The following is a 25,397-nucleotide window of genomic DNA, read 5'->3' on the forward strand; positions in this document are numbered from 1 at the left end:
GGCCCAGACGGGGGCATCAGGCCTCACAAACGGGAAACCCAACAGGCGGAGCCGGCTCTGCCCCTCCGTGCGGCGGGCCCTGCGCCGACCTCCGCGGCCGCCCCGGGGCCGGTCGCAGCTCCGGGCTCGGGTCCAGCCTTGCGAGCACCTGCCTGGCTCCAGGGCAGCGGCCCCGCGGCGAGGCCGGCCTGGCCTGGGGCGGCGAGGAAGGGCCCGGCTGGGGCAGCCGCCCCGGCCCCTCGTGCCCGCCGGCGGTGGGCGCCTCGCCCGGGCCCGCGCCTCGGGGAGGGGCAGCCCAGGGCCGGGGGCGGGGAGCGCGCCCGCGCCGGGTCTCGGGCCTCAGCGGGGCGCCGCCTGGCGGGACCGCCCCAGGGCGAGGGGCCGCGCCGCCCCAGGCCCACGCGCGACCCCGGGGCCCTCCGCGCGGGGCTCCCCAGCGGCGGCGCCTGGCCGGGTCCGACCGGGCCATCGACGCGCCGCCCCGCGGACAGGCCGGGCGCGGGCCGGGCGCGGCGCCTTTAAGCGGGGGCGGGGCGGGCGGGGCGGGGGGGCGGGGCGCGGGGGCGGAGTCAGCGCCCGGCCCCGCCCCCGAGCGGGCTTGGCCGAGCGGCGGGCGGGCGGGCGGCCGGGCGCGGGCGGCGGGCGCAGGGAGCGGCCTGGGGCCGGGCGGCGGAGCGCGGCCCCGCCATGGGCTTCCTGCACCAGCTGCAGCTGCTGCTCTGGAAGAACGTGACGCTGAAGCGCCGGAGCCCGGTGAGCCCCGCGCCCGCCGCCGCGGCGAGGCTGAGTCACGCCGGCGACCCCAGGCCCGGCCGGCGGGGGGTTCGGGCCGGCGGGGTCCGGGCAGGGGCGGGCCGCGGCCGCCGTCCCGCCCGCCGCCCTGGGGTCCGCGCCCCCGCGCCCCCCGCGCCCCCCGCGCCCCCGCGCCCCCCGCGCCCCCCGCGCCCCGCGCCCCCGCGCCCCGCGCCGCGCCCCCCGCGCCCCGCCGTCCTTGGGCGGGAGCCCCGCGCCCCGCGCCGCGCCCCGTCCCCAGCGCGGACCTCCTCGCCCCGGCCGGCCCGCCCGCGCCCGCGCCGCTGCCCTCCGCGCCGACGCGCCCGCCCCGTCCCCTGCGCGGCCGCGACCGCCAGGCTCCCCGCCCGGCCCGCGCCCCCCGCGGCCCGGGCGCCCCGCGCAGCCGCTGTCAGGGCCGGCGCCCGGCGGGGAGGGGCTGGGGCCGCAGCTCCGAGGCCTCCCGCGGCCGCGCGGGGTCCACGCAGCGGAGCCGGCCCGGGCCTTCTGGAGGGGCGCGGGCTCTCCCGACGCGGCCACGGGCCGGCGGGGCCTGAGGAGGCGCGTCCTCGGCCTCCTGGGGGGGCGCGGAGCCCGGCCCGGGACCAGCAGGGCGGCTGTCAGCACCGGGCCTGGCAGGATCCCCTCGGGGCCTGGCAGGCGGCCAGGGTCAGTGCGTTCCCGGCCCAGGGTACCAGGCTCAGCCTGCAGCCCCAGGCTGCCTCTGGTGCGGCCACCCGCCTCGGGCTTGGGGTCCGGGGGTCAGGGGATGGGGATGGGGGCAGCTGTTGCCCCTGCGCAGGGCTGGGAGCAGGGCCCGGAAGGACACCCCTGAGGCGGACTGTGCCAGCAGGTGGGGGCTCCCTCCTGCACCCCCGCCCCAGCGGCTGCTCAGGCCACAGCAGAGACCTGGCCTCTGACCTTGGGGTGGCTGCAGCCTGGCCCACGGGTGCCCTCCCCAGAGGGCCGTGGGCCTCCGCGCCGGGCCCCTGGCGTGGCTGGGCAGACGCCTGCTGCCGCATGGGCCCTGCAGGGAGAGTTGGCCCTGTGGAGAGGGGTCTGGCGCCAGGGGGGTACCCAGGACCTCTGCACCCTGCTTGCTCCCTCTCCCTGGGCCTGTTCCCTCGCCTGTGAGTGTGTCCCACCCCCGCCCCCGTGCCCCTGGACCTGGTGACCCCGGCCACACGCAGCCCCTGACGGCGGAGCGGCCTCAGCTGCAGGGAGCCGGGCTGGAGGCGGTGGCTCCACCCTCAGGCGTCCCCTGATCCCCGGAAGCAGCAGAAGGTGCCTCAGCGCCCACAGGGCTAGGGTGGCCTCAGAACAAAAGTCCAACCACCTTGCCGGCCCCCAGGTGGGTGACCTGTGCTGCCTGCCTGTAACCAGAGGCCCCCTGGCCGCCTGCCCGCCCAGAAGGCCTCTCCTCCTGCTCCCAGCAGCTCCTGCGCACCGTTGCCATAACAACGGGGAGGCAGCCGTGGCCTGTTGCTGCAGTGACGGCAGTGGAGGTGCCCGGTGGCAGGGCGGGTGTCGGGGACGCTGGCACCTTGGCCATGACCCCTGCCTCCCAGGCCGCCAATTCCCGCAGCCACGCGGCCTGGCCCGTCCCGTCTGGGGTGCCCATGGGGCTTCCTGAGCTCGCCCCGGGCCGAGTGGGCTTGGGGAGGGGTGGAGGCTGGCACGGACTAGGGCAGGGGGGGTGGGCTCGGGCACACACGGGTGTTCCAGGCCACAGAGCACCATTGTCCGAGCCGGACAAACACTGGGTGGCTGTGACCCCGGGCCCAGGGCTGGGCCCTGGGCCAGACGCTGCGCTGAGCTGGGGGCTGCGCGGTCAGTTTGGGGTGGGGGTGGGGTGAAGGAGAGCCGACGGGTCAGGGCCAGCCTTGGGGGCTGGTCTGCAGGGGACCCAAGGGGCTTTGGGGCTCCCCCCGGCCCAGCTAGGGCCACTAGGGCAGGCACTGGTGGCGCCTCTTGGAGGCTGAGGGTGGCCTGGGCCTCTGGGCCCTGGCGTTGCCTTCACACTCACAGCAGGTCCCGCCAGCCTGGGGTGGGCAGGGCTGCGGTGGGCACTCCCACCTGTGCCCCCTGGGCAGACGGAGGTGGCTGCTCCTCCGGGATCGGGGTTGGTCAGAGCCCAGACGGGGTCCACTTGGAGGCGGGTTCCAGGGCCGGGCGGTCCTCACCACCCCACCTGCTCAGGGCCGCGTGGCGCTGCAGGGGCGCCCGGGCAGGGCTGCAGTGGGGAGAGGATGGGCCGGTCAGTACGGACCGCAGGCCGACAGGGGCCCCGGAATTGGGGGCGCATCAGCCCGGCCATCCAGGGGGCTCCTGCCAGGGGACGGAGGCCTCCTCGGCCGGGAGCGCCGGTCACCTGTGCCGGGGGCTGGCAGGCTGGCTTCTGGGGTGTCTGTCCGGCAGGGGGAAGGGCTCGGCTGCCGAGCTGCCTGGGCGGCAGCTGGCAGGCCAGGCACCTCATGCCCGCCCTTTGCAGTGGGTCCTGGCCTTCGAGATCTTCATCCCGCTCGTCCTCTTCTTCATCCTGCTGGGGCTGCGGCAGAAGAAGCCCACCATCTCCGTGAAGGAAGGTGAGGGCCCTGGGCCCCGCTGCGTGGGCAAGGGAGCGTTGGCCACCGCTGCGTCCGGCCGCGCGTGCCCCCCCCACTCCCTGGCCAGGCCTCCTGGCTGGGCTGTGGAGGACGAACTGGCCGTGGGGCTCCAAGAACCGAGGCGCCGGGTCCTCACTGTTCTCCTCTGTTCTGTTCTGCCCCTCCCCGCATGGTCTCTTGTCCTCGGCCCGCATGCAGTCTGTAAGTGAGCGGCCACCTCCTCCTGCTGGCCTCCGGTGCTGCTCCAGCACCCTGCTGCTTGCATTAACAGCTTGCTGCCAGCGGGCACCTGCCCAGCCCTGACTGGGCCCTGCAGGCTCCCCGTGTGAGGTGGGGGGGGGAGTGGCAGCGACGGGCCAGGCCACCTCGCCTGGCCAGCAGCTCCCAGGTCAAGTCACCAGGCTGTCCCCCTCCCTGCATGGGACCGTGGCCACCTGGCCCCGGGCGGGGATGCCTGGTGGCTGTCCCCTCACACCCCTTGGGCTCCTGCTTTCACTCTGCTAACCAGCTGGCCAGAGAGGTCAGAGGTCGCTGCCCAGTGGGGCTGATGTGCCCCCTGGACTCTGTGGGCCACACCTGAGGTCTCGGGGGAGGGTCAGGGCATTTGGCGGCCAGCGTCAGGGCATTTGACGGCGGCTGAGGGTATTCTGGGAGTGGTGGGGAGGGTGACCAGCTGTCCTTCGACCTCTGACCTGCTCCTTCGCACCGGCCTCTGGGCCCTGCCCCGGGTGTCTGCCTGAAGCTGCCCTTCCGTCCTGACTTTTCTTTTCATTTCTCTTCTGGGCCTCTGTCTCCCTCCCCCTCTTGTTCTTCACTCTTCTCCCCTCCTCTCCCCTCTTCCTTTTTGCCCTTGGGGTGTGCCCCGTGTCCCCAGCCTTCTACACGGCTGCACCCCTCACTTCTGCTGGCATCCTGCCCGTCATGCAGTCGCTGTGCCCCGATGGCCAGCGGGACGAGTTTGGCTTCCTGCAGTACGCCAACTCCACGTGAGTGCTCCCGGCCCCAGCTCCAGCGGTGCTCCCCGCCCCAAATGCAGAGGGTGCTCCCCACCCCAACTGCAGAGAGTGCCCCCCGCCCCAACTGCACACGCGTGCCCCCCGCCCCAACTCCACTAATGCTCCCCACCCCAAACTGCAGTGGGTGTTCCCAGCCCCCATCTCCACGTGAGTGCTCCCCACCCCACTGGGTGGCCAGTGGGTGACGCCCGTGCCCTGCAGGGTCACCCAGCTGTTGGAGCGCCTCAACCGCGTGGTGGAGGAGGGCAACCTGTTCGACCCTGCGAGGCCCAGCCTAGGCTCGGAACTCGAGGCCCTGCGCCAACGCCTGGAGGCCCTCAGCGTGGGCCCGGACACCAGGGACAGCCAGGCGGACAGGCCTGCAGGTGCCCCCGGGGACAGGCAGGACCCTGGCAGGGGTGGGCTTACGCCTGGCTCTGCTGTCAGCCTGTGCCCCAGCCCCCAGAGCCAAGTCCCCGGAGCGCAGGGGCCTGACCCTCCCGCCTGGCTTGCCGACCCTGTTTGGGGCGTGCTGGCCTCAGACCTGTCCTCTGCCTGTCCAGTGTCCTCCTTCTCTCTGGACTCGGTGGCCCGGGACCCCCGGGAGCTCCGGCGTTTCCTGACACAGAACCTGTCACTGCCTAACAGCACGGCCCAGGCCCTCCTAGCGGCCCAGGTGGACCTGCCCCAGGTGAGGGGGGCCCGGGTCAGTGCTTGGTCTCTGCTCCACTCTCCCCGGGTTTGAGGCGGGGAGACCTGGAGCCTGAGCCCAGCCCTGCCCCCGGCCAGGTCTACCACCTGCTTTCTGGACCTTCCTCTGCCCTGGATGTGGGGTCGGGCCTCCGCAGGGGCCAAGCACCCAGGAGCCGGCTGGGCAGCCACCCCCTCTTCCAAATGGAGGTGAGGGTGCCTGTGAGTGGGGCGGGGGTGCTTCAGCTGCCTCTGGGCGCTGCCTGGGTGGGGATTTGCGGTCCCTCCTCACCAGGGGAGGGTTCCCAAGTGTGTGGCTGGCACAGGAAGGGGGGAGGCAGGTGATGTCTGTCCCCGGAGGGGTTGGGGGCGCCTCGACCAGGCACAGCCCGGGGCAGGGAGACCTGAGGCCGCCCGGCCCTGGTTTCTGGTCCTTGCGCTTCTCCCAGCCGCCCCCTCCCCGCCCCAGGAGCTGCTGCTGGCCCCCGCCCTCCTGGAGCAGCTCACTTGCTCCCCGGGCTCCAGGCAGCCTGGTCAGGTGCTCACAGCGCCCCCTGGGGAGCCATCGGCACTGCAGGGGTTCCGGGCTGTGGTCTGCGGTGGGCAGGCTGCAGCCCGGGCCCAGCGCTTCTCTGAGCTGGCCACTGAGCTCCGGAGCCAGCTGGACATGGCCAAGATTGCCCAGCAGGTGAGGTCCTGCCTGCCAGATGGCGCACAGGTCCGCTGGCCTCGCTGGGGGGACTGGGGCTCCCTGTATCGGAGGGTACTCCTGGGCCTGGGCAGAGGTGTGCCACCCCCAAAGACACCATGCCTACTGCCCCCTCCCCCACCCAGCTGCTCCCCCACCCTGGGCCGGGCTCCGGTACCCCCGGCGGCAGTCCCTCCCGGCCCCACCGGGACGTTGTCCTGATAGGCCTGGTTGAGCGTCTAGTTGACGATGCTCTCCTCGCCAAACCTGCTTGGCCCCTCGTGCCCCCCACAGCTGGGCCTGGACGCAGCCCCCAACGGCTCAGCCCCCCAGCGGCAGCCACCTTCCGCTCGGCAGCTGCAGGCCCTGCTGGAAGACCTGCTGGACGCCCAGAAGTTTCTGCAGGATGTGGACGTTCTCTCGGCCCTGGCCCTGCTGCTGCCCCAGGGTGCCTGCGCTGGGCGGGCTCCCGGGGCCCCCGCCAGCGGCTCCGGCCGAACGGCCAATGGCACCGGGGCGGGCGCGGGCGCCAACGCCACTGTGGAGGAGGGGGCGCCGCCGCTGGCCGCCCCGGTCTCTCCCGAGGCGCTGCCGGGCCAGTGCTCCGCCTTCGTGCAGCTCTGGGCCGGCCTGCAGCCCATCCTGTGCGGCAACAACCGGTAGGTGGCCGTGGGTGGGGGGGGGGACAGCCAAACCCCGCGGGTGCTTCCACGACAACACGGCCACCCCCGCACTGCCCCAGCTCTGAAGCCCGGCGCGGCCCCCGGCCCTCGTATCTGACCACTCCGAGGCTGGACCTGCCCGGCCCCGCCCCTCGGCCCACTCCCCGGGCTGGACCCGCCCGGACCCGCCTCTCACGCCCCCTGCCCCCCAGCACCATCGAGCCCGAGGCCTTGCGACGCGGCAACATGAGCTCGCTGGGCTTCACGAGCAAGGAGCAGCGCAACCTGGGCCTGCTGGTGCACCTCATGACCAGCAACCCCAAGATCCTCTACGCGCCGGTGGGCTCGGAGGCCGACCTGGTCATCCTCAAGGTGCGGGGTCGCCGGGGCCATTGCGGGGTCGGCGTGCAAACTGGCTCAGGCTCCCACTTGATGTGGGGCGCAGGGTTTGGGCAGGGCCCTGGGTGGTTTGGGGTGACCCACAGCAGAGGGGCTGGCAGGAAGCAGAAGCCAGGCCTGGGCATGGCCCAGCGGGCACCGCCTGTGGTGGGGTCCCTGGGAGCAGGCGGGGTGGGGTGGAGAGTCGGGGCTGCTCTGCAAGCAGGAACCGGAAGGCGCAGTGGGGGGCTGGCCAGTGGGGGGAGGTGAGGGCGTGGAGAGCCCCCTCTGGCCGGGGTCCTTCCGTGAGCCCCATGCCCGGTGCCCTCACCCTCTGCAGGCCAACGAGACCTTTGCCTTTGTAGGCAACGTGACCCACTACGCGCGGGTGTGGCTCAACATCTCTGCCGACATCCGCGGCTTCCTGGCCCAGGGCCGGCTACAGCGGCATCTGCACTGGCTGCAGCAGGTGCTGGCTGCGAGCCGGGGTGTGGGTGGGGGCCCCACTCTGTGCAGGCGCCAGGCCCTTCTGAGCCGGCCTTTCCCCGCAGTACGTGGCTGAGCTGCGCCTGCACCCCGAAGCCCTGAACCTGTCACTGGAGGAGCTGCCGCCCGCCCTGCGCCGGGACAACTTCTCGCTGCCCAACGGCTCGGCCCTCCTGCAGCAGCTGGACACCATTGACAACGCGGCCTGCGGCTGGATCCAGTTCATGTCCAAGGTGGGGCGGGTGCCCCCGGGGCCCCGTGGGGGGCCGGGCCCCTCTGACGGCACCCCTCCCCCAGGTCAGCGTGGACATCTTCAAGGGTTTTCCCGACGAGGAGAGCATCGTCAACTACACGCTCAACCAGGCCTATCAGGACAACGTCACGGTGTTCGCCAGTGAGCCGTCCACGTCCACCCGCCGCCGCGCCCCTCCCGGCCCCCCAGCCTTGCCCCGCCCCACTGTCCCCCTCCAGCCTCTCCCCACACCCCTGCCCCTCCAGCCCCGCCCTGGCCCTGACTCGGTGCCCGGCCCGCTGCTCGTCCCGCCCGCAGGCGTGATCTTCCAGACGCGGAAGGACGGCTCCCTGCCGCCGCACGTCCACTACAAGATCCGCCAGAACTCCAGCTTCACCGAGAAGACCAACGAGATCCGCCGCGCCTACTGGCGGCCGGGGCCCAACACCGGCGGCCGCTTCTACTTCCTCTATGGCTTCGTCTGGATCCAGGGTAAGGCCGGGGGCCGGGAGGGCGGCCGCAGCGGCGGGCGGGTCCGGCAGCCCTGACCGCTGCGGCCGCCCGCAGACATGATGGAGCGAGCCATCATCAACACCTTTGTGGGCCACGACGTGGTGGAGCCGGGCAACTACGTGCAGATGTTCCCCTACCCCTGCTACACGCGTGACGAGTGAGTGGGCGGGGGGCAGGGGTGGGGTGGGGCGGGCAGCCCCCTCACACCCCTGCCCCCCAGCTTTCTGTTTGTCATCGAGCACATGATGCCGCTCTGCATGGTGATCTCCTGGGTCTACTCGGTGGCCATGACCATCCAGCACATCGTGGCGGAGAAGGAGCACCGGCTCAAGGAGGTGGGGGCGGGTGGGGGCGAGGGAGGCGGGGAGCGCGGCCGGGGCGGGCGCGGAGGGAGGCCCTGGGCCCGCACCCGGCGCCACCCGTGCCCCTGCCTGCAGGTGATGAAGACGATGGGCCTGAACAACGCGGTGCACTGGGTGGCCTGGTTCATCACCGGCTTCGTGCAGCTGTCCATCTCGGTGACCGCGCTCACCGCCATTCTCAAGTACGGCCAGGTCCTCATGCACAGCCACGTGCTGATCATCTGGCTCTTCCTGGCCGTGTACGCCGTGGCCACCATCATGTTCTGGTGAGCACGTGCGCGGCGGCGAGCTGGGGCGCCCCGGGCGGAGGGCTGGGGCCTGCCGGGGCCGCGCGGCTGACGGCTGTGCCCGCCCCAGCTTCCTGGTGTCCGTGCTGTACTCCAAGGCCAAGCTGGCCTCGGCCTGCGGCGGCATCATCTACTTCCTGAGCTACGTGCCCTACATGTACGTGGCCATCCGCGAGGAGGTGGCGCACGACAAGATCACTGCTTTCGAGAAGTGCATCGCGGTGAGCGCCCTGCCCGCGGGGAGGGGCTGGGGGGGCGGCGCCCACCCCCACTGACTCCAAGGTTCCCTCAGTCCCTGATGTCCACAACAGCCTTCGGCCTGGGCTCCAAGTACTTCGCCCTGTACGAGGTGGCCGGCGTGGGCATCCAGTGGCACACCTTCAGCCAGTCCCCTGTGGAGGGTGACGACTTCAACCTGCTACTGGCCGTCACCATGCTGGTGGTGGATGCGGCTGTGTACGGTGTGCTCACGTGGTACATCGAGGCCGTCCACCCAGGTACCAGCTGACCCCTGGGGGGCAGGGGTGGGGCGGGCGGCTCTGGGGGCATGTGGTCTGGGTGGATGGTGACCCCAGCCCTGGGCTCCCTCCCCGCCAGGAATGTATGGCCTGCCGCGGCCCTGGTACTTCCCGCTGCAGAAGTCCTACTGGCTGGGCAGTGGGCGGACAGAGGCCTGGGAGTGGAGCTGGCCGTGGGCTCACGCCCCCCGCCTCAGCATCATGGAGGAGGGCCAGGCCTGTGCCATGGAGAGCCGGCGCTTGGGTGAGGCTGGCACCAGGGTGGCTGGGGGGCGGTGCGGGGCTCGGGGGCCTGGGGCAGCCTTGGGCTGACCTGCGGCCTGGGTGCAGAGGAGATGCGTGGCATGGAGGAGGAGCCCACCCACCTGCCCCTGGTGGTCTGCGTGGACAAGCTGACCAAAGTCTATAAGAACGACAAGAAGCTGGCCTTGAACAAGCTGAGCCTGAACCTCTACGAGAACCAGGTGGTCTCCTTCCTGGGCCACAACGGGGCGGGCAAGACCACCACCATGTGAGTGTGGGGGCCGGGCGTGGGGGCCTGCAAGGGCCTGCACAGGGCGGGGCACCCGGAGCTGGGGTCATGCCTCGCCACCCACCCAGGTCTATCCTGACGGGCCTGTTCCCGCCGACGTCGGGCTCAGCCACCATCTACGGGCACGACATCCGCACCGAGATGGACGAGATCCGCAAAAACCTGGGCATGTGCCCGCAGCACAACGTGCTCTTCGACCGCCTCACGGTGGAGGAGCATCTCTGGTTCTACTCGCGGCTCAAGAGCATGGCGCAGGCGGAGATCCGCAAGGAGATGGACAAGTGGGCGGGGCCGGGCGGGGGCGGGGCCGGGCGGGGGCGGGGCCGGGCGGGGGCGGGGCCCGGTGGGGCGGGGGCGGGGCCGCGCCTTGGTCACGCCCCCTGCCCCTCAGGATGATCGAGGACCTGGAGCTGTCCAACAAGCGGCACTCGCTGGTGCAGACGCTGTCGGGAGGCATGAAGCGCAAGCTCTCCGTGGCCATTGCCTTTGTGGGCGGCTCCAGGGCCATCATCCTGGACGAGCCGACCGCGGGCGTGGACCCCTACGCCCGCCGCGCCATCTGGGACCTCATCCTGAAGTACAAGCCGGGTGAGCGGGGCTTGGGCAGCGTGCGGGGCCCACTCGGCCCCACCGGCCTGCCTCCTGACCCCGGCCTCCCTCAGGCCGCACCATCCTTCTGTCCACACACCACATGGACGAGGCCGACCTGCTGGGAGACCGCATAGCCATCATCTCCCACGGGAAGCTCAAGTGCTGCGGCTCCCCGCTCTTCCTCAAGGGCGCCTACGGCGACGGCTACCGCCTCACGCTGGTCAAGCGGCCTGCTGAGCCCGGCGGCCCCCAAGGTCTGCGCCGGGGGCCCCTATACCCAGGGCTGCTGGGGCGGGGCCCAGTGGGACCTGACTCACCCCTCTCCTGGCCCCACCTGGCCCAGCGGGGCCCCGGCCCCAAGTGAAGGCCCTCCTTGCCCTGCTCTCCAGAGCCAGGGCTGGCATCCAGCCCGTCCGGACGGGCCCAGCTGAGCAGCTGCTCGGAGCCCCAGGTCTCCCAGTTCATCCGCAAGCATGTGGCCTCCTGCCTGCTGGTCTCGGACACCAGCACTGAACTCTCCTACATCCTGCCCAGCGAGGCTGCCAAGAAGGGAGCCTTTGAGCGCCTCTTTCAGGTATGGGTGGCTGGTGCAGAGCCGTGGAGGAGGCAGGCGTGGCCAGCAGAGGGCAGGGCTCTGCCCCGGGTGCGGCGGGCTGGGCAGGGGCTTGGGGGGGGGGGTCTCCCTGTCCTGTACCTGCAGTGCAGGGGGCTCACCCGGGCCGTTCTCAGCATTTGGAGTGCAGTCTGGACGCGCTGCACCTGAGCAGCTTTGGGCTGATGGACACGACGCTGGAGGAGGTCTTCCTCAAGGTGTCCGAGGAGGACCAGTCACTGGAGAACAGCGAGGCGGGTGAGAGGCTCCAGGCCGCCAGCCAGCCGCCCACCCTGCCCTGGCCCACAGGCCTGGCACTACCCGCTCTTCTGGTCTCTGGAAGCCTGGGGTTCTGGGTGGGAACGAGGGGCCAAGACTCCCCAGGGCCAGCCGGGGTGAGGGGGACTCCCTAGGGCCTGCAGGGCGCAGGCATCTTGTGGGTGGATGGGCACGAGGGCGGGGGCTTGGGCAGGCCAGGGTGGAGGTGGCCCAGCCCCTCATGGCCTTGTGCTGCGGCAGACACAAAGGAGTCCAGGAAGGATGTGCTGCCGGGGGCAGAGAGTCTGGCATCCGGGGAGGCTCACGAGGGCAACCTGGCCCGGTGCTCGGAGCTGGCCCAGTCACAGGCCTCGCTGCAGTCTCTGTCCTCCATGGGCTCGGGCTGCGGTCACGAGGGCACCGGCCACACCGACACCCACGGCGACTACCGCCCGCTCTTCAACGACCTCCAGGATCCCGACAACATCAGTCTGCAAGGTGGGGGGCGGCTGGCGCCGGGTGGCCAGGGAGGGTGTGGCAGCCGGGCTGCCGCTCACCCCTGCCCCCTCACAGAGGCCCAGGCCGAGGCGCTGGCACGGGCCGGCCAAGGCAGCCGCAAGCTGGAGGGCTGGTGGCTGAAGGCGCGCCAGTTCCACGGGCTGCTGGTGAAGCGCTTCCACTGCGCCCGCCGCAACTCCAAGGCGCTGTCCTCCCAGATCCTGCTGCCCGCCTTCTTCGTGTGCGTGGCCATGACAGTGGCCCTCTCCGTGCCCGAGATTGGTACGACGCCTTGTGGGGCAGGGGCACAGGGCATGTGTCCATCCCTGTGGGGAGACCCCACTGGGAGCCTTTTGGGGGACCCTGGCTGCTCCGGGTCTGGGTGCAGCCTGGTGACTGGGAGGTCCTGCTCCAGGGCTCCCCTTGGGGCCCAAACCCTGTGCTGACCCCTGTGTGTGTTGGGGTAGGGGGCCCAGACTTGGGGGCCGCCGGCAAGGTGGTCAGGCCCCACTCAGACTTCTCCATGCACCCCTCCAGGCGACCTGCCTCCTCTGGTCCTGTCCCCCTCCCAGTACCACAACTATACCCAACCCCGAGGCAACTTCATCCCCTATGCCAACGAGGAGCGCCAGGAGGACCGGTGAGGCGCCCGCCAAGCCGTAGCGTGGGCGGTGCTGGGTGTGGGAGCGGGGGGGGGGCACTGAGCCCCCTGACTTACCCCTGTGTCTCCCCCAGGCTGCATCTGTCGCCCGATGCCAGCCCCCAGCAGCTGGTGGGCACATTCCGGCTGCCGTCTGGGGTAGGCGCCACGTGTGTGCTGAAGTCTACAGCCAATGGCTCACTGGGGCCCACGCTGAACCTGAGCAGTGGCCAGTCACGCCTGCTGGCTGCACGGTTCTTTGACAGCATGTGCCTGGAGTCCTTCACGCAGGGCCTGCCGCTGTCCAACTTTGTGCCACCCCCACCCTCGCCAGCCCCGCCTGACACCCCGCTGTCCCCAGAGGAGGGCCTGTTGCAGAGCTGGACTGCGCCCTTGCCACCCACCTCGGGGCCAGGTACCAGCTCGTGGGGGAGGGGCTGGGCCTGGCTGGGCCCTGTCTGACTGGCTGCTGCACCCACAGAGAACTGGACCTTGGCTCCCTCCCTGCCCCGCCTGGTGCGGGAGCCCCTGCGCTGTACCTGCTCCTCCCAGGGCACCGGCTTCTCCTGCCCGGGGGGCGTGGGTGGCCGCCCGCCCCAGATGCGGGTGGTCACGGGCGACATCTTGACCGACATCACCGGCCACAATGTCTCTGAGTACCTGCTGTTCACCTCGGACCGCTTCCGGCTGCACAGGTGAGGCAAGTGGGGAGCAGGGGTGGTGTGGGGCAGCCCAGCGCCTGCCGGCCTCACGCCCCCGAGCCTGCCCTCCCAGGTACGGCGCCATAACATTCGGCAACGTGCAGAAGTCTGTCCCTGCCTCGTTTGGCACCCGGGCCCCGGCCATGGTGCGGAAGATTGCAGTGCGCCGGGCAGCTCAGGTGAGCCCCCACAGGCCCGTGGCTGGCCCCGTCCCCAGGGCCTGGCACCCACGGCTCTGGCCTCCTCTCTGCCCCCAGGTCTTCTACAACAACAAGGGCTACCACAGCATGCCCACCTACCTCAACAGCCTCAACAACGCCATCCTGCGGGCCAACCTGCCCAAGAGCAAGGGCAACCCCGCGGCCTACGGTGCGGGCATGGGTGGGCGGGCGCAGGCAGGGGCGGGTGGGTGGGCACAAGCGGGCCCTGAGGCCACCTCCCCTGTGTCACAGGCATCACCGTCACCAACCACCCATGAACAAGACGAGCGCCAGCCTCTCCCTGGATTACCTGTACGTGCAGGCGGGCACAGGGAGGCGGCCGCCTCCCCCAGGCTGCGGGGTGGGCGGGTGCCACGGGTGGGCGCAGGGCTGAGTCCGCCTCCCCCAGGCTGCAGGGCACAGACGTCGTCATCGCCATCTTCATCATCGTGGCCATGTCCTTTGTGCCGGCCAGCTTTGTGGTCTTTCTGGTGGCAGAGAAGTCCACCAAGGCCAAGCACCTGCAGTTCGTCAGCGGCTGCAACCCTGTCATCTACTGGCTGGCCAACTACGTGTGGGACATGGTGGGCCCCCGCTAGCCCCCGGGAGCCCCGAGCCCCAGGCCCCGCGCCCTGCCATCCCACCGTGAACGCGCAGGCCTTGCCCCTCCTCCTGCCCTGGCTCTCCAGGCCCCGCCCACCCCTGGAGCTCAGGCCCCGCCCCTGCTCCGCCCCCTCCCCTGGAGCGCCAGGCCCCGCCCCTGCCCCACCCACTGCGGCTCTCGGAGAGGGCCCCGCCCCTCGCCCGCCTCTGCCCCAGGCCCCGCCCCTCCCAGGCTCAGCCCCCGCCCCTGCTCCAGGCCCCGCCCCTCCCGGGCCCAGGCCCCGCCCCTCACCGGCCCCTGCGCCCGCAGCTCAACTACCTGGTCCCGGCCACCTGCTGCGTCCTCATCCTGTTCGTGTTCGACCTGCCGGCCTACACGTCGCCCACCAACTTCCCGGCCGTGCTGTCCCTCTTCCTGCTCTACGGGTAGGGCGCGGCGGGGGGGAGGGGGGTCGGGGGGGGCAGGGAACCCCGGTGGTGACGCCGCCCCCCGCAGGTGGTCCATCACGCCCGTCATGTACCCGGCCTCCTTCTGGTTCGACGTGCCCAGCTCGGCCTACGTGTTCCTCATCGTCATCAACCTGTTCATCGGCATCACGGCCACCGTGGCCACCTTCCTGCTGCAGCTCTTCGAGCACGACAAGGTGGGGGCGCGGCGCGGCGCGGCGGGGCGGCGGGGCGGGGCGGGGGGCGGCGCTGAGACCCCGTGGCCCCCAGGACCTGAAGGCCGTCAACGGCTACCTGAAGAGCTGCTTCCTCGTCTTCCCCAACTACAACCTCGGCCACGGGCTCATGGAGATGGCCTACAACGAGTACCTCAACGAGTACTACGCCAAGATCGGTGCGGCGGCCGGGGGCTGGGGGGACCCTGGGGCCGGGTGGGGGCTGGGTGGCTGCTGGGCCAGGCGCGGGGTCTCAGCTGGCTGCCCCACAGGCCAGTTTGACAAGATGAAGTCCCCCTTCGAATGGGACATTGTCACCAGGGGGCTGGTGGCCATGACGGTCGAGGGCTTCGTGGGCTTCTTCCTGACCATCATGTGCCAGTACAACTTCCTGCGGCAGCCACAGTGAGTGGGGCGCACCGGGCCGGCGGGGGCTCCAGGTGAGGTGGGGCAGGGCCCCAGCACTGCCCACTCTGCTCCTCCAGGCGCATGCCCGTGTCTACCAAGCCCGTGGAGGACGACGTGGACGTGGCCAGCGAGCGGCAGCGGGTGCTGCGGGGGGACGCCGACAACGACATGGTCAAGATAGAGAACTTGACCAAGGTGGGCCTGGGTCCGGGAGAGGGCGCGGGGTCCTGTGTGGGGGCTGGGTCCAGGCCGCGGGCGCGGGCGCAGCTAAGCAGGCCGCCCGGCAGGTGTACAAGTCGCGGAAGCTGGGCCGCATCCTGGCTGTCGACCGCCTGTGCCTGGGGGTGCGTCCCGGCGAGTGCTTCGGCCTCCTGGGTGTCAACGGCGCCGGCAAGACCAGCACCTTCAAGATGCTGACTGGGGACGAGAGCACGACGGGGGGCGAGGCCTTTGTCAACGGGCACAGGTGCGGGCGCGGGCCTGGGGGGCGCGGGCCTGGGAGCGCGCAGCACCCGGTGCTGACAGCCTGTGTCCCCAGCGTGCTCAAGGAGCTGCTCCAGGTGCAGCAGAGTCTGGGGTACTGCCCGCAGTTCGACGCCCTGTTCGACGAGCTCACGGCCCGCGAGCACCTGCAGCTGTACACGCGCCTGCGCGGCATCCCCTGGCGGGACGAGGCCCGGGTGAGGACCCCCACGGGCGGCGAGGGGGAGGGTGGGCGGCCGGGCGGGCGCTAAGCCTGCGCCCCCAGGTTGTGAAGTGGGCCCTGGAGAAGCTGGAGCTGACCAAGTACGCAGACAAGCCGGCAGGAACCTACAGCGGCGGCAACAAGCGGAAGCTGTCCACGGCCATCGCCCTCATCGGGTACCCCGCCTTCATCTTCCTGGTGAGCCGCGGCGCGGGCGCGGGGGGCGGGCTGTGAGGGCGCGCAGCGGCTGAGCCCCACTGCCTCCAGGACGAGCCCACCACCGGCATGGACCCCAAGGCCCGGCGCTTCCTCTGGAACCTCATTCTCGAACTTATCAAGACGGGGCGCTCCGTGGTGCTGACCTCGCACAGGTGGGGCCCGCGCCCTCTAGCACGCGCCCCACGCCCCCTGCGGCCCACCCTCCCCGGCCTGGCGCCCAGCCCTGCGTCTCCCCGCAGCATGGAGGAATGCGAGGCGCTGTGCACGCGGCTGGCCATCATGGTGAACGGGCGCCTGCGCTGTCTGGGCAGCATCCAGCACCTGAAGAACCGGTGAGGGGGCGGCGGGTGGGCTGCAGGGCGTGGGCGGGGCCACAGGGCAGGGTCACAGGAAGGGCGGGGCTCCCCGGGCGGGGCCTGGGGCCATGACCCTCACCCGCAGGTTCGGAGATGGCTACATGATCACCGTGAGGACCAAGAGCAGCCAGAGCGTGAAGGATGTGGCGCGGTTCTTCAACCGGAACTTTCCCGAGGCCGTGCTCAAGGTGGGTGGCACCCTGGGGTGGGTGCCCTGCCCTGCCCTGCCCTGCCCTGCCCTGCCCTGCCCTGCCCTGCCCAGCCCAGCCGCCTCTGACCCGCGTGAACCCCCAGGAGCGGCACCACACGAAGGTGCAGTACCAGCTCAAGTCGGAGCACATCTCGCTGGCGCAGGTGTTCAGCAAGATGGAGCAGGTGGTGGGCGTGCTGGGCATCGAGGACTACTCAGTCAGCCAGACCACCCTAGACAACGTGAGTGGCGAGCGGCGCTGGCCGCCGGGCACCCCCAACTCCGGCACCCCCACCCTGTCCACCCTGCCTGCGCGCACCCCCGGCCCTGCCCACCCGCCTCTGTTTTCCGTCCACCCCCCCAGGTGTTCGTGAACTTTGCCAAGAAGCAGAGCGACAACCTGGAGCAGCAGGAGACAGAGACCCCCTCCGCCCTGCAGTCGCCCCTGGGCCGCCTGCTCAGCCTGCTCCGGCCCCGGCCCCCCCCCACCGAGCTGCGGGCCTTGGTGGCCGACGAGCCCGAGGACCTGGACACAGAGGACGAGGGCCTCATCAGCTTCGAGGAGGAGCGGGTGCGCGGCCTGGGTCTGGGCAGCTCGGGCGGGCGGGGTGGGGGCCCGGGGGCTCCTGCTGTCCTGAGTTTATGGGACAGACGGTGCCGCCTCGAGCTCAGGGTGGCGCCGCCGTGGGAGGCCGGGCCAGCCAGAGTGGAGCCAGCTGCAGGCCCCTCTGGAAGCTGGCGGGGCGGGGCCCGCGGCTGGAGAACTGGGGCCTGCACCCCAGCCTGGGCAGGGTGAGGCCACAGCAGGGCCCACCGAGAGAGCTGGGGGGCAGGGGTGGCGGCGCCCAGTGGCCAGGCCCGTTCCGGCGGGGAGGCGGCCTGGGTGGGCCGCAGAACCTGACCTGCTCGCTGTCCCCAGGCCCAGCTCTCCTTCAACACGGACACGCTCTGCTGACGGCCGCAGCTGCCCGGGGACACGGCTGTGGGGACAGGAGCCAGGCGGCGGCCGAGGCTGCCCAGGCCCCAGGCCCGCTCACCAGGACCCAGGGCGACCCCCGCAGCCCACCTCCCGCGGCCACCGCAGCCGCCGACTGTGCCAAAGGCCGGCCCGGCCCTGGGCTGCACCCTCACCCTGCTTTGCCTTAAAGCCCTGGCGTCTGCCCAGCCCCTCGCCTCTGCCCGGCCCGGCCCCGCAGCCGGGTCATGGGGTGGCACGGCCGCCTCCCGACCCCCCTCCTGGCCGGGCCTCCAGAACGGACTTTCTGTTTGCGGGGACTGGACGGCGGCGCGGGGGTGTGGCTGGGCTGGCTGAGGCCGCCCCAGGCGCCTATTTATTCTGCTTCGGGAAGAGGTTCCTTGCCCAGCGGCTTGCGGCCGCCCTAGGGGGCCCCCGAGGGGGCCAGGCCGCAGGACGGAGAAGCTGGCCTGGGCCAGGTGAGGGGCAGCCGCCTCCCCACCCTCCAGCTGCCCCTGCTCCCCCAGCTTGGCCGCCCCTGCCCCAGCCGGGCCTGTACAGAGCGCAGAAGTTTGTTTTCAATAAAACAGAAAAGCCTCCATGTGGGTGCAGGTGGGGTGCGGCCGGGGTGCGGGTGGGATGTGGGCTGGGGTGCGGGCTGGGGTGCGGGCTGGGGTGCGGGTGGGCAGGTGCCACCAGGTTAGGCCCGTCTCTGGGGCCCAGCCAGGTGGGGTGGCTGCTGGGTGGGCCTGGGGCTCAGCCCTGCTGCTGCTGCGTGGGGGGCTGTGGTGGCTCCTGCCCCTCCTCCCAGGGCCCAAGTCCCACCCTGAGAGGGGACTGCGGGGCCTCACGTGCGAGCTCCTGGGCTGGTCGTCCGTGCCCATCGCTGTGCCAGGGACACCCCTGAGGGCCGGGCGCCCTTGCCCTGTGCGGGCTCCAGGGCCCATGCCGTGCAGGGTCCGGGGTGACCTGTGGGGCTGCCTCCACCCCATCATGTCTGGGGGGGCTTCCAAGAGGAGAGGCCTCGGGTGGCGGCCACTGACCCCCCAGGACTGTTATGAGAAGGGACAGAGATCAGAGCACATTCTGGGGTGGCAGGCGGTGTGAGGGGCCCCAGGAACTAGGGGTGCCCGAGGCTGGAGAAGGCTCCAGACTCCCACTTTATAGCACTTAGGGGGACTTGAGGGACTCAGAGGCCCCCGCAGGAGGTGGGGGGCAGACGCGTATGGGGCCTGGAGCACTGGAAGGGGCCGGGGGGCCGCATCGGCTGGGGGGAGTTCAGAGTAAGGAGCCCACGGCAGCCGCGGAGAGGCGCTGGTGTCCCCAAAAGGCCGGGCCTCCCCGCAAGGCTGGGGTCACGGGCGCTGGCCCAGAGGGTGGCTCCAGCAGGGAGCTGATGGGCCGGGGGGAGCCCCACCTCGCTGCAGCCCATGTGGGTGCGGGGGTCAGCGCGGGGGCAGGCAGGGCTGCCTGGGCCTGAGGGAGAAGCTGTCAGGGCGTGTGACCCGGCAGACCCCAGGCGCTCGCCACGTGCCCTCCCCCAGCCCTGCCCCTGGGGACGGTTAAGCCTTTAGAAAAGCTGCGGGGCGGGGCCTCAGCCTTTCCTGTGCTGCGGGGGGGGGGGGGGGGCTTCCCGTGCCCCTCCCGCGGGGTTCTTGATGAACGCGGAGAACTTGTGGAAGACGTCGCTGCCCGCCGCGCGGGACTCCCGGTAGCGGGGCGCCAGGCTGGGGAATCTGCGGGCGCGGGGGCTGGTCAGGACCCCGCGCCTTCCCGCTGGGGCTGCGGGTCCCCCGCCCCTGCCTGGTGAGCAAGCGATTTGGGGTTGCAGCCGAGCCCCCAAACCCTCCCACGGGGCTATGGCACCACGCGGCGGCGCTCTAGACCCTGCGCTCCTCTGCGCTCAGCAGCCGGCCAGCGCTGACCACGCCGGCGTCCCTGGAGTCGCCGCGGCCGCGGGGCCCACGTCAGGGCCGCCAGCCGGCACCTCACCCAGGTGAGGCAGATGCGACGTGAGGGTCGGGAGCTCACGCGATCCAGCCAGCCGCCCGACGGGCCGGGGCCCTGGGCCAGGCCGGTGCCGGGGCCGGGCGGGTGGGCACCCCTGCATGGCATCCCCCTGCGCGGGGGCGCGGGGCTGGGGCGCAGGGTGGGGTGGGGTCTGCGGGCCCAGCTCTGGCCGTCTGGAATGCGGCCCCGGCCGGGCTGCTCCGGCTGGCCTGGCGGGCCGTGGGGGGCATCCCAGACCTCCCTGGTGGCTGGGCCGGGCGGCTAGCCGCCACCTCTCCCTCCCGCTCCTTCCCTGCGGTCCGGGCAGGGCCCGGGCAGACACAGGGTGTCACGTCGGGAGGAGGCGGGTCAGCGGGTCCAGTCCTGGCCCGGCTGGCACCTCGCTCTTCCTGCCCCAGCCCCCTGGGCCACCACCACACCAGCTCACCGGTGGGCGCGCGGCCCGACAGCTGCTCCTGCACCAAGGCCGCCGCAGCCCCACACGCCACGCCCTCCTGGGCCGACTCAGCCCGCCGGCCTCCTCCCCTGCGCAGGTGACTCTCGGGGCGGGGCCTGGCTGGCAGGGCGGGGCCCCAGGGGGCCTTAAAGAGCTCCCCGCCCGCCCCGGCCCATCTGCGGGCGCCCGGAGGCTGCCATGGCCGAGACAGCCAAGCTGCAGCTGTTTGTCAAGGTGCCGGCAGGGTCTGGGGGGCCGGGGCCCGGGAGGGGGCGCGCCTGGGGCTCCTGATGCGTGGCCCTTCCCTGTGCTGGGCCCAGCGGCCCTCAGGAAGCAGGTAAGGGGGCAGCGTGGAGGAGAAGGGGCTGTGCCAGCTCACAAGGGCCTGGAGGTGGCCCTGGCCCCCTCCCTCGGCCCCCGCCCTTGCGGAGAGCGTCCCTGCCGGGTGGTGCTGGCTGGAGCAGTGGCCAAGGCCCGGGCAGACGGCCCTGGTGCTCCCCAGTGCCTGCGCGTGTGGGCCCCGCGGCCGCTGCCTGGCCTGGCCCCTTCCGCAGGGGCTCGGGGAGCGCCGCAGTGCCCAGCTGGCAGGGTGAATCACTCAGAAAACAGCTCCCCGGCCACCCTGGCCTGAGAGGAACCTGCGGCCGAGCCAGGGTGGCCACTGGCCGGGCTCTGAGATAAGGTCTGGGGCCCCGCCCTGCACCCCAAGTCCTCACCCAGCGCCGGGCAGCAGCTGATCTGCACCCCTCCCCGCCCCCGGGCCCAGACGAGAGCCCTCACTGGCCACTTGTGCCCGACAGCAGGGCTGGCCGGGCTCCGGCCGCTGGGCAGCGGAGGCCGGGCCCCGCCAGCCTGGGAGCGCGTTCCTGGGCCTGACCCCCGCCCTCCCCAGGCGAGCGAGGACGGCGAGAGCGTGGGCCACTGCCCCTCCTGCCAGCGGCTCTTCATGATCCTGCTCCTCAAGGGCGTGCCCTTCACGCTGACCACCGTGGACACCCGCAGGTGAGCCCCCCGCGCGCGGCCCCCCTAGGCCGCCACCCCCACCCGCCAGCCGCCTCCCCGCCTGCCTTGCGCCCACAGGTCCCCGGACGTGCTGAAGGACTTCGCGCCCGGCTCGCAGCTGCCCATCCTGCTCTGGGACGGCGACGCCACGACGGACACGCTGCAGATCGAGGAGTGTCTGGAGGAGAGGCTGGGCCCTCCCGAGTGAGGCTGGGGCCGCGCGGCCGGGGCGGGGGACCCGCAGCCCCAGCGGGAAGGCGCGGGGTCCTGACCAGCCCCCGCGCCCGCAGATTCCCCAGCCTGGCGCCCCGCTACCGGGAGTCCCGCGTGGCGGGCAGCGACGTCTTCCACAAGTTCTCCGCGTTCATCAAGAACCCCGCGCCCGCGCAGGACGCCGGTGAGGTGGGGGGCGCGGAGGGGCCGGGCCGGGCCGGCGGCGGCCGACCGGGTCCTCACCCCACCGCTGCCCCCAGCCCTGTACCAGCTGCTGCTGCGCGCCCTGGCCCAGCTGGACGGCTACCTGCGCGCGCCCCTGGAGCACGAGCTGGCGCGGGAGCCGCAGCTGCGCGAGTCGCGCCGCCGCTTCCTGGACGGCGACCGGCTCACCCTGGCCGACTGCGGGCTGCTGCCCAAGCTGCACATCGTGGACGTGAGCGCGGGGCCGCGGGCTGGCGGGGCGGGCGGGGCGGGGCGGGCGCCGGGCCTGACCGCGGCCGCCCTCGCCCGCAGACGGTGTGCGCCCACTTCCGCCAGGCGCCCATCCCCGCCGAGCTGCGCGGCGTCCGGCGCTACCTGGACAGCGCGCTGCGGGAGAGGGAGTTCAAGTACACGTGTCCGCACAGCGCCGAGATCCTGGCGGCCTACCGGCCCGCCGTGCACCCCCGCTAGCCCCCCGCCCGGCCCCCGCCCGCCCATTAAAGCATCTCCGCCCGTGAGCGTGTCCCGAGTCCGAGGGCCCCGAGCCCGCGAGCCCCGCGAGGTGCAGCCCGGCGGTCGCCGGAACGCCCAGGGCGGGGGTGGCCGCCCCGCCCTGCAGACTCGGGCTGGATGGGGCTCCCAAACCAGTCAGGCCAGGGCGGGGCGGCAGGTTGACCCGGGAGGGTGGGGACTCGAGCCCGGGCAGCTCTGGCGTCGGGCCACTCCCTGGGCAGCAGGTCACCGTGTCTCACGCTGGACCTGGGTGTGCTCAGGGCCGGGGGACGCTCGTCAGCGTCCTGTAGGGGGGCCGGCGAGACTGAAGTCTGTGCCCCCGTGGGGTAGGGATGGAAACAGGCCCCGATTGCGCCCTGGTCAGGCCGCCCCACCCCAGCCCTGGGGGGCCGCGACAGTGCCCGCCTCCTGCGGCAGCAGAGCCCGGGGCCCTTTACACCCCGCGGCGCCGGAACCAGAGCCTGGCCAGGACCTCCGCCTGAGGATGCTGTTTATTGATGGGGTGGGCCCCCCCCCCGCAGCAGACTGCCCCCCAATCAGTGACGGGCAAGTGGGGTGGGGTCTCAGGCACCCCCTCCCAGGCCGACTCCGGTGGGTCTACTTGTGGCGCCTCAGGGGTCATCAAAGGCGACACCACCCGCTGGTTTCTTGCTGGAAAGCAAGGGGCGACATGGTAGGGTGTGGAGGGGACAGAGGCAGGGCTGGGGGGCGGGGGCGGCGGGCACCTCTTGAAGCCGGGGTTGATGAGGGACTCTCCAGGGCACCGCCTCCTCACCCCTGGTCCGGGGCCGCCTCTCTGAGGGTCTGGGTCTGGGGAAGTGGTGTGGGGAGAGGAGTGAACCCCACAGGAGCCCGGGCCGCCCCCGCCCGCCCCCCCCAGACACAGGGGAGACGGCCCGAGGGGGAGGGGCGCGGGCCCACAGGCCAGTCTCACCTGGCAGGAAGAGCTGAGGCCCCGGGGGCTGGGGCTTCTTCCGGGGGCTGGCAGCCGCCTCCTCTGCAGCTGGCGGGGAGTCACAGCCCATCAGGGGGCGGCCCCCACGCTGGGCCCCGCCGCGCCCGCGCCGGCCCCCACCCACCTGCCAGCCTCCGCTCCAAGCTGCACACGCGCTCGGCCAGGCCCAGCGTCAGCGCCCGCAACCTGCAGGCCGCCTGGGGGGCCGGCACCTTGGAGAGCGGCAAGTCCAGCGTCCGGAGGCCCCCGGCCAGGGTCAAGGAGGCGCCGTCCTCCCGCAGGGTGACGGTCACCGCTTGCCGCTCGCAGGCTGCCCTGGGGAAGCCGCCGCTGAGCGCCCGCGGACCCCGGTCCCGCCACCCCCTCCGCGGGGCTCACCTGAACTGGGGGCCAGGTCCGCGGCCGCTCTCAGGCCAGTGCGGGCTCTCTGCGGGGCGCGGGCGTGGTCAGCGGCCGCCGAGGCTGCCGGCCCCGGGGACACCCCAAGCTGCCCCGGCCCCGCGCCGCCCGGCCACCCGGGTCCGGCCCCGCGTCCCGTTACCCACGAGGGCCGCCAGGCTGTCGGGCGTGAAGCAGGTGCTCCAGAGCTGCTCGGCGTCCGTCACGCTGCGGCGGGAGGGGGTCAGCGCGCGCCCCGGGGCTCGGCCCCCGGCCGCAGCCCGCCCCAGCCCCCCGCCCCGCCCCCGCCCCCGGCCCGCCCTCGCCCCGCCCCCGGCCCGCCCTCGCCCCGCCCCCGGGCCCGCCCTCGCCCCGCCCCCGGGCCCGGGCCCGCCCTCGCCCCGCCCCCGGGCCCGCCCCCGCCCCGCCCCCGGGCCCGCCCCCGGGCCCGCCCCGCCCCGCCCCTGCCACTCACTAGAGATTGAAGCCGCCGCCTCCGGGCCCGCCCCCCTCGCCCTCGCCCTCGCCCTCGCCCTCGCCCTCGCCCTCCCCCTCGCAGTAGCACACGAGGCGCGGGGGCCCGGGCCCGGCGGCAGCGTGCAGAGCGGAGGCGGCAGCGGCGGCGGATCCATGTCCCCCGGGCGAGCTGTCACGGCGCCTGCGCAGGCGGGCGGCTTCCGCGGCGGGCGGGGGCGGGGCCGGGAGGGGCGGGGCCTGTCCGGTGGGCGGGGCTACCGTGAGGGCGGATGCGGCTCGGCCATGGGCGGGGATGGGGGCGGGGCCGCGGGCGGGGCCGCGGGCGGGGGCGGGGCCGCGGGCGGGAGGGCGGGGCCGCGGGCGGGAGGGCGGGGCCGCGGGCGGGCGCGGAGCTCCGGGGCCGGCCTGGCGCTGGGCGGACTCCGCAGCCGGGTCTCGGCTCCGGCCGCGCGGCGCGGGGACCTTCGCGGGTGGCCTCTGCTCCGCCCGGGGCGCTCCCGCAGGCTCGAGCCCCGCCCTGGGCCCACCCCTCCCCGCAGGCTGCATCTCCCCGGGGCGGTCCCGCGGCCCGGCGGCGTGGGGGTGCTGGGGCGTCTCTCCCCGAATCTCTCCCGACACCGCGGCCAAGGCCGAGGTCCCGGCAGCCCCGCCCGAGCAGCGACGCGGCCCCTCTGCGGAGCGTGAGCCGCGCCGGGCGGAGGGGGTGGCAGTGCCCACTCGCCACCCGGCAGGGCCCAGCGCTCTGGTTGGCCCTGGTTCGCCGTTTCCCCGGGGCCGGGTCTGGCTGGCTCGCTCCGCGGGCGGCCGGGGTCCAGGGAGCCGGCTCCGGCCCTCCGGTCCAGGGCTCCCTGCGGCACCGGCAGGCGGCGGCCGCTGCGGGCAGGCCCTGCCCTGGAGGAGGTGGCCAGCGGAGGACCGGGGGCCGGGGGTTCTCTGGGTGGAATGTGGCCAGCTGCATGCTGACCCCTAGGACAACAGCTCTCGGGACGGAGCACCCTGACCGTCTCTGTGCAGAAAGGGGTTCTCTGCAGACGCGGTCCGGTTCAAGATCTTGAGTCGGGGATGCCCTGGATGGTCCAGACGGGCCTGGACACCCTCCCGAGGGTCCTCACAGGAGAGAGCAGGGAACCCACGAGGGAGGACAGGAGAGACCAGGCTGCCACAGGAGGGTCTAGCCGGCCCCGGGGTGGCCGGAAGGGCAGGCCTGGCTCTCCCTAGAGCCCGGGGAGGTGCGGCCCTGCCGACGCCCTGGTTTGGGCCCAGGGAGGCTGATCTTGATCTTCTGGCCTCCGGGACTGTCTGAGGATGAACATGGGCCTCAAGCCCCCGTCGTGGCCGCTTGTTACAGTCCCACAAGTGAACCAAGAAAACCACACGCTGCGATGTGAGAGTCACTGGCACAGAAACCGGCTCCCAGCTCAGCTCTTATTTAATGTGGGATGTGGGCACACGTCACCACCTGGGTGCGCGGCCGGTGGAGCCTCAGAAGCCATGGGAGTCTCGGAGGGCCTCCAGCCAGGCACCGAGCGGGGAGACCCTGGGTCTGGATCTGCCCGTCCTCCATCAGATCCTTCCCGGACATGCAGGTCGGTGGGGAGGCAGGGCCAGGCCGCAGGGGGACTTCCTGCTGGGGACCAGGACAGCAGCCACCGGCCTCGGCCCCCGCTGTTGCTCCGCGGCTCCCGGGCCCCTGCACTCAGCCCCGGTGGGAGGTTATGACAGCCCCAGGCCCGTGGGGCCGACCACCCGGAGCTGGGCACGGCAAGGCGGCAGAGGGCACGGCCCGGCGTGGGGCCAGCCTGTGTCAGGGCTGGCGGGGGGCGGGCCAGGTGTGTTGTGCGGGTGGGAAGGAGGCTGGGCTCCTGGGGCTTCGGGCTCTTTATCCTGAGACCTCCCCACCAGGAAGGCTGCAATCCAGGGGGCCACTCTGG

At 72.9% G+C, this 25,397-nt stretch overlaps 3 protein-coding genes across 3 annotated transcripts; 2 read left to right on the forward strand and 1 right to left on the reverse strand.

Annotated features, from left to right (window-relative positions):
* The first annotated feature begins 649 nt into the window (after window positions 1-649).
* ABCA2 (ATP binding cassette subfamily A member 2) lies at window positions 650-17,871 on the forward strand. The gene is given in 49 exon segments (XM_054689095.1): window positions 650-753; window positions 3,263-3,356; window positions 4,252-4,363; window positions 4,595-4,758; window positions 4,936-5,063; window positions 5,162-5,272; window positions 5,532-5,750; window positions 6,045-6,409; window positions 6,625-6,784; window positions 7,131-7,259; window positions 7,342-7,509; window positions 7,574-7,670; window positions 7,827-8,000; window positions 8,076-8,178; window positions 8,242-8,356; window positions 8,459-8,649; window positions 8,741-8,891; window positions 8,963-9,167; window positions 9,268-9,432; window positions 9,519-9,699; window positions 9,789-10,001; window positions 10,112-10,308; window positions 10,383-10,565; window positions 10,701-10,885; window positions 11,041-11,161; window positions 11,423-11,659; window positions 11,735-11,941; window positions 12,197-12,299; window positions 12,395-12,714; window positions 12,781-12,994; window positions 13,074-13,179; window positions 13,258-13,369; window positions 13,453-13,473; window positions 13,476-13,512; window positions 13,610-13,784; window positions 14,114-14,229; window positions 14,300-14,447; window positions 14,521-14,644; window positions 14,738-14,870; window positions 14,951-15,068; window positions 15,161-15,339; window positions 15,412-15,553; window positions 15,622-15,756; window positions 15,826-15,929; window positions 16,017-16,109; window positions 16,219-16,321; window positions 16,428-16,565; window positions 16,688-16,894; window positions 17,243-17,871. Coding segments are annotated over 49 exon segments (7,305 nt in total). The 5' UTR covers window positions 650-687; the 3' UTR covers window positions 17,279-17,871.
* A 2,051-nt stretch (window positions 17,872-19,922) lies between these two features.
* Window positions 19,923-21,651, forward strand: CLIC3 (chloride intracellular channel 3). The gene is made up of 6 exons (XM_037494460.1): window positions 19,923-19,958; window positions 20,617-20,726; window positions 20,805-20,930; window positions 21,017-21,123; window positions 21,200-21,375; window positions 21,456-21,651. Exons 1-6 carry the CDS (start codon window positions 19,923-19,925, stop codon window positions 21,612-21,614), a joined length of 714 nt encoding a protein of 237 aa, XP_037350357.1. The 3' UTR covers window positions 21,615-21,651.
* Window positions 21,652-22,134: 483 nt separating this feature from the next.
* On the reverse strand, window positions 22,135-23,621 carry PAXX (PAXX non-homologous end joining factor). The gene is given in 9 exon segments (XM_054689167.1): window positions 22,135-22,307; window positions 22,382-22,466; window positions 22,591-22,659; window positions 22,736-22,921; window positions 22,990-23,038; window positions 23,157-23,217; window positions 23,465-23,483; window positions 23,517-23,570; window positions 23,573-23,621. Coding segments are annotated over 9 exon segments (612 nt in total). The 3' UTR covers window positions 22,135-22,267.
* Between the last annotated feature and the right edge of the window lie 1,776 nt (window positions 23,622-25,397).

This window comes from Talpa occidentalis, unplaced genomic scaffold, assembly GCF_014898055.3.
Source record: "Talpa occidentalis isolate TD23 unplaced genomic scaffold, MPIMG_talOcc4v2.1 talOcc4.7, whole genome shotgun sequence".
NCBI classification, from domain to species: domain Eukaryota; kingdom Metazoa; phylum Chordata; class Mammalia; order Eulipotyphla; family Talpidae; genus Talpa; species Talpa occidentalis.